A 6,587-nucleotide genomic window follows, 5' to 3' on the forward strand; every position below is an offset into this window, starting at 1 on the left:
CGCGGAAAATGTGGCCAGGTTGGTGTGTAATTTTCAGAGTAAACCCAAATGGTGGTCTCATCATTGAGCAAATGTGCAAGTCAGTGCATCAGGAAGTTTGCCAGGTAGTGGAGGAATTGGCATTTTTATCGCATTTCTTAAAACCCTCAGTGTCTTCATCAGCTGTAATTACTCCCTCATCACCACCGCCCTCTAGCAAGTCGTTCACCAAGTCCTGCTCGCTCAACTTCTACGTACCATTTTAAAACCAACAGCATTATAGAGCTGTAAGTGACATAATAAACTGCACGTGTATAAACCCATGAAATCACCGCAATCAAGATGAGGAACAAACTGATCCCCCCTAAAGTTTTCTCCTGCCTCTTGTGACCCTTCCTTCCACTTATCCGCCAGCTGATCTCCTTTCCTTCACTATAGATGAGCTTGTATTTTCTAAGATCTTGTTTAGATAAACCAGACAGTAGGTACTCTTTTTTAGTTTTACTCAGCAAAATTGTTATGAGATTCCGCAGTGGTGTGTATTATTAGATTATTCCTTTATATTGCTGAATAGTAGGCCATTTTATGGATATACCACAGTTTGCTTATCAGTTTACGTTAATGAATATTTATTTTCTTCCATTTCGCGGTTGTTAAAGTAAAACTGCTGTGAACATTGATGTACAAGTTGTTCTATGGGCATATGCTTTAATTTTCTTGGGTGAATTTAGGAATGGAATGGCTTGATCATAATGGCAGGTGTATGTTTAACTTTTTAAGAGAATGCCAAACTATTTTCCCAAGTTGGTTGTATCATTTTGCATTCCCAGTAGCAGTGTATGAAAGTGTCAGTTCTTCTACATGCTCACCAACACTTGGTATGGTCATTTTTTAGTCATTCTAGTAGGTAACTCTTTGTGGTATTAAGCATCTTTTCGTATGCTTCTTCCTCACTGTATATCTTGAATGAAGTGCCTTTTCAAATTTTATGTCAATTTTAAAAAGTTGTTTCTTTAATTAAACTTAGAGAGTTTTTAATATTCTGGAAATAATGCCTTTATCAAAATATGAGATTTGCAAGTCCCAGTGTAGGGCTTGTCTTTGTAATTATCTTATGAGTATCTTTCAAAGAGCAGTCTTTAATTTTGTTGAAGCCTAAAATATCAATTTTTTCTTTTATGGATTATGTTTTTGGTGTCATGTCTAAGGAATCTTTGCTTAACCCAAGGTCACAAGGATTTTCTCCCGTGTTTTAGTTTTATAGATTTATGTTTTATGTTTGGATTCATGTTCTATTTTGAGTTAATTTTTGTATATGGTACAAGTATGGATCAAAGAGCTCATTTTTTTGCCTGTGGATATCACATTGTTGCAGCACTTTTTTGTCGAAGGGCTGTCCCTTCTTCACTGAATTGCCTTTGCACCTTTGTCACAAATCAGTTGTGTGTACGTGTGTGGATCTGTTTCTGAACTCTCTGTTCTGTTGATCTACTTGTATATCTGTATGCAAATACCATACTGTCTCGATTCCCATAGCTTTATAGTGAGTCTTGAAATCAGGCGGTGTTAGTCCTTCAACTTCATTCTTTATCAAAGTTGTTTTGGCTGTTCTTGGTCTTTTGAATTTCCACACAAACTCAAGAATCAGTTGTCAATTTCTAACAAAAAGTCTTAGGGTTTTGTTTGGGATTCTTTTGAATCTTTAGATCAGTTTGGGAGAATAGACATCTAAATAAATGGAATCTTCCTACCCGTGAGCAAGGTATACCTCTCCACTTTTGTAGAATTTCTTTAACTTCTTTCAGCAGTGTTTTGTAGTTTTAGTGTACAAGTGTTGCACATCTTTTGTCAGATTTATCCCTGAATATTTCATATTTAATTTCAAGGTCTGATTATTTGTTGCTTGTATGTAGAAATACAGTTGATTTTTGTTTATTGATGTTGTATCTTGCAGCCTTGCTAAACTTAAACTTATAGTTGTGCTATCTTCAGATTTTTCTATCTACACCATCATGACACCTGCAAATAAAAACAGTTTTACTTTTTCCTTATCAGTCTGGATGCCCCTTACTTCTTTTTTTTCTTGTCTTGTTGCACTGGCAAGACACTTCAGTAAAATGTTGAATAGGAGTAGTGAGAGTAGACCTTCTTGTTTGTTCCCACTCTTAGGGAACATTCAGACTTTGACCAGTTAATATGATGTTAGTTGTAGGTTTTTCAAAGATGCTCTCTGTAAAGTTGTAGAAGATTCCTTCTTTCCCTAGTTTGCTGAGAGTTTTTTGTAACAGGAATGGATATGGGATTTTGCTAAATGCTTCTTTTTGCATCTATTGGAATAATCACGATTCTTCTTTTTTAGTTTGTTAATATGGTGATTTTCAAATGTTAAGCCAATCTTGCATTCTTTGACTAAATCCTACCTGGTCAGGACGTATTGTCCTTTATATATATTATAGGAGTCAATTTGCTAAAATTTTGTTTAGAATTTTTTCATTTATGTTTATGAGGGATATTCTTCTGTTTTTTTTCTTTTCGTGTCTTTCTCTGGTCTTGGTACCAGGGTAATGCTGACTTCATAGGACAAGTTCAAAAGTGTTTTCCTATTTTCTGGACCAGTTTGTATCAGAATTGGTATTTTATTCTTAAATGTTTGGTAGAGTTTGCCAGTGAAGCCACTGGGCCTGTAGTTACCTTTATGGGAAATTAAATTACAAGTTTAATTTCTTTGATAGATATAGGGCTATTCAGGTCTTCTATTTCTTCTTGATTGAGTTTTGATAGTTTGTATTTTTCAAGGAATTTCAGCCAGGTTGTCAAATTTATTGCAAGAAATTTTTTATGATATTCCCTTACCATCTTTTTAATATCTGTAAACTTCGTAGTTGTTTCACCTTTCCCATTCCCAAATATCAGTAATTTGTATCTTACCTCTTTTTACTGATCAGTCTGATTGGAGTTGTATCGGTTTTATTGATCTTCTCAGTGAACTAGTATTTGGTTTCACTGATGTTCTCTATTGTTTTTCTCTTTCCTGCTTCAGGGATTTCTGCTCTGAATTTTTTTATTTTTTAGTCTTACTTTGCATTTAATTTACTCTTCTTTTTCCAGTTTCTTAAGGTGGAAACTGAGATCATTGATTTGAGGCCTTTCGTCTTTTCTTACGTAGATGTTTAGTGCTGTAAATTTACTGCAAAGACTGCTTTAGTGCAAAAATTCTCCAAATTTTGATGTGTTGTTTTCATTTTCATTCAATTCAAAGTATCTTGTAATTTCCCTTTTGAATTCTTCTTTGACCTGCAGATTATTGAGATGTATGTTCAGTTTCCAAGTATTTGGGGATTCTCTCAAGGTTTTTCTGTATGACTCAAATCCCTTTAGATTTATTGAGATTCATTTTATGGCTCAGAATATGGTCATCCTTGGTGACCGTTTTGTATGCCCTTGAGAACAAAATGTATCTGGCTGTCGTTGGGTGGAGGGTTCCCAATGTCAGATCCTGTTGGTGGAGGGTGGTGTTGGCTTTTTCTGTTTCCTTGCTGGTTTTCTGTACACTAGGTCTGTTGGTTACTGAGAGGAAAGTTAAATGTTTCCAATTATAGTTGTGGATTTGTCTCTTTCTCTTTTCAGTTCTGTTAGTTTTTACTTCCCATATGTTGAAGCTCTGTTATCTGTATGTACACATTTAGGATTGTTGTGTCTTCTTGGTGAACCAGTTATGTATTGTCTCTTTTTCCCCCTGATAATTTTTTTTTTGCTCAGAAGTCTCCTTTGCCTGATACTACTGTAGCCACTTCAGCTTTCTTTTGATTAGTGTTTTTGCATGGTATATGTTTTTCTGTCCTTTAACTTTTAATTATTTTTACTTGAATGACTTTCCCACTAGGCTAATGAATGGTCACATGGGAAGTTGGGAAGTTTTCTTATGAGTTTTTAACCCTCTCTTTGTATAGCACTACATAAAATGCCGTACTTTTTCTAATAACGTTCTTTCTTGCTGAATTTGTTCATTTTCAATTTGGTCTTTGCTGCTTTCTGTGAGAACACCTTTCATGCTAACACACCACTGTCAGATATTCACTGTGGACCTGGTATATGTTAGCCTCTGTTCAGGGTGCTGGGGATGTAGCAACAAAGTCCTTCTTCCCAGGGCAATTATGTTTTAGTGGAGTGAGACAGACTATAAACAGATATACACTGTGTCAGTGGTGATAAAGTGCTGTGGGGAGAAAAATAAAGCTTGTAAGTAAGGGAGAAAAGAATGATGAGGCTGGGTGGGCGGGGCAGAAGGCCTCTCTGACAAGGTGACTTTTGGACAGAGACGCGATGAAAGTGAGGGATGAACTGTGTGAAACTTGGGGGAAGAACATTTCTGGCAGAGGCAGAGCGAGTGCAGAGACCTAGGATGGGAATGTGCTTGGGAGAAGAGTGTGGCTGGAACCAAATAAGTGATGTCAGAGGTCATCTTAACCAGCTGGAACATTGTAGAATTCTGAAATACTGCACTGAAAACTGTCCTTTAACAACACTGTGGTCCAAACCAAACAGTACAAGGGAGGCTTGAACTTTTGGAACTGAGGGGAGGGGTGAGCAGGGGATAGAGACGCTTCTTCCTTTGTGTGGGCATACAGTATGCCACTGCTGATAAAGGTACTGAGACTTTTAAGACCAGTGAGCTGTAGGAGATGCCTGTCTGTGTCAGTCTGGTCTGAGTAGGTGAATGTTAAATTCTTTCTCTCACCCAAGATTCAAGTGATTTTCTTTCTGTTCCTTGTCAGTTCTTGAATGTGCTGGATAGTCTTAGACGAATCCCAGGCCTTCTTAATCTTGTTCCTTGTTTGTGGAGTGTGGCTGATGGTTCTTACTGTCCCTCTTAGGTGCATTAAGTCACTTGTAAAATCCTTTGGAAAATTAGAAGACTCACAGATGTTTTCACAAAAAGCATCCACTAATGGTGTGAAAAATTCCATAGAGTGTAACGGGGAAAGGCAGTAGGAAAGGGAGGTCAGGCAGACTACTACACTTCTGCTTAGCTGGTCAGCTGGCAGTTTCTGTTTTGACAAAGTTGTGTGTGTGTGTTTGTGGGGAGAAGTAAAATGAAAACATTGACCAAAATAGTGAAACTGCTGTATTTCCAAATGCAGCATATTCACAAATGTTTATTTTATTGCAGGTATTTCTTGGTGGATTTTTATGCACCGACAACAACTGTTGAAGGCATGATGGAGCATTTGTCTCGAGACATTGATGTGATTAGACCAAATATTATAAAACACCCTCTGACCCGGGAAGTGAAAGAGTGCAAAGGAATCGTCCCGGTCCCACTTGAAGAAAAGCTCTATTCCACCAAGAAGAGGAAGTGAGAAGATTCACCAGATTTTAGCCTTCTGTTTAATTCTCTCACTTTTGAGCACCATGGATTAATCAATTACAAGCTCTATCTTTATGTAAGAGGGTGCGATTGGTGCCATTTGATTTTTCTAAGGTATTTTTAGTTCTTGATCCTCTTTGCTATGAGAAGTCGGGGAATGGCTTCCTTAGAGCCACTTTGTGATGTACGGCACCAGCACGTCCTCCTCGATTTCATTTCACGATTATAATTTGTCAGTGAGGACTTTTTGCCCAACAACAACACTAACACCATTTTGAAGAACAAAGCTTATAAAAACTACCTTGGATTGCATGCTAGTCATTCAGACTGTATACAACCATGCACAATAAAATTTTAAGACCTTCGTATTATATGAGTTTTGATTGGAGTGAAAGTGTGTGATTTTTAAACACTTTTGCCTCTTCACCTCCCCCAGCACCGGGCACCCTCCGAGGCCTCACAGCTCCAGTCTGCCCAGCAGGCTGGTAGTGTGCGGGAGGGGTTCCCCAGTTACCAGCGCGGGTTCAAGACCCGGAGAGGCCGGGGTTAGGGCAGGTGGGGTGCGTCTCTCCCTTGACGCCTGAGCAGTCGCTTTTCCTTTCATCTCACAACTAGCTTGTCGTCGTGGCAGGTGCTGCTCGTGGTAGAGGGGCGGGTGTGTCCTTTGCCCGGTGATGGTGGTACTGCTTCCTGTCGTCCCCTGCCCCCTGCCGTTAGCACTGCCTTCTCACTGTCCCTCAGCCCTGCTGACCTCTTTGGGGATGTAGCCACCTTTGAACTCTGCACCTCCTCCCTTCTCCCCACTACCCTGGTGTGTCGGAAGCCAATTGCTCTTGAGCTGGGGCTGCCCGAAGAGCTAGCCGGCGCCAGTGCCTGTGGCCCGTGGCCTGCTGAGCTCTTAACATAGGGGGACTTGTAAGAAGGTACTTCTTGGTGGTTGTTTATTTGTTACTCGTAGATCCATTTTTAAAAAAACATGTCCTGGAAGTAAAAAGACAAGTTTTGTTTCGAGAGTTTTTTGTGTTGGCGGGGAGAAGTTTGGTTTCAAATGTTATTATACTTTGAGACTAAGCAACCACTAGTCTTTGCTTGAAATTGATTTCATTAGGGTTATTATACTTTAGCAAATAAAAATGTGGACGGCCAATTAGATTTGAATTTCAGGTAAATAACGAGTAAGCTTTCACATTAGTATACTCCAAATATTCCGTGAAAGACACTTGTAGCAAAAAATGATGCA

At 38.8% G+C, this 6,587-nt stretch overlaps 1 protein-coding gene across 1 annotated transcript in view; it reads left to right on the forward strand.

Moving 5' to 3' along the window:
- Positions 1–5,720, forward strand: part of MRPS6 (mitochondrial ribosomal protein S6) — a 65,848-nt gene extending 60,128 nt beyond the window's left edge. Inside the window, exon 3 of the mRNA XM_057696441.1 lies at positions 5,150–5,720. Within this exon, the coding sequence (XP_057552424.1) occupies positions 5,150–5,339 (190 nt within the window). The 3' untranslated portion in view covers positions 5,340–5,720. The remainder of the gene's footprint in view (positions 1–5,149) is intronic.
- Positions 5,721–6,587: the final 867 nt, after the last annotated feature.

Source organism: Hippopotamus amphibius, chromosome 10 (assembly GCF_030028045.1).
Source record: "Hippopotamus amphibius kiboko isolate mHipAmp2 chromosome 10, mHipAmp2.hap2, whole genome shotgun sequence".
Classification (NCBI taxonomy): domain Eukaryota; kingdom Metazoa; phylum Chordata; class Mammalia; order Artiodactyla; family Hippopotamidae; genus Hippopotamus; species Hippopotamus amphibius.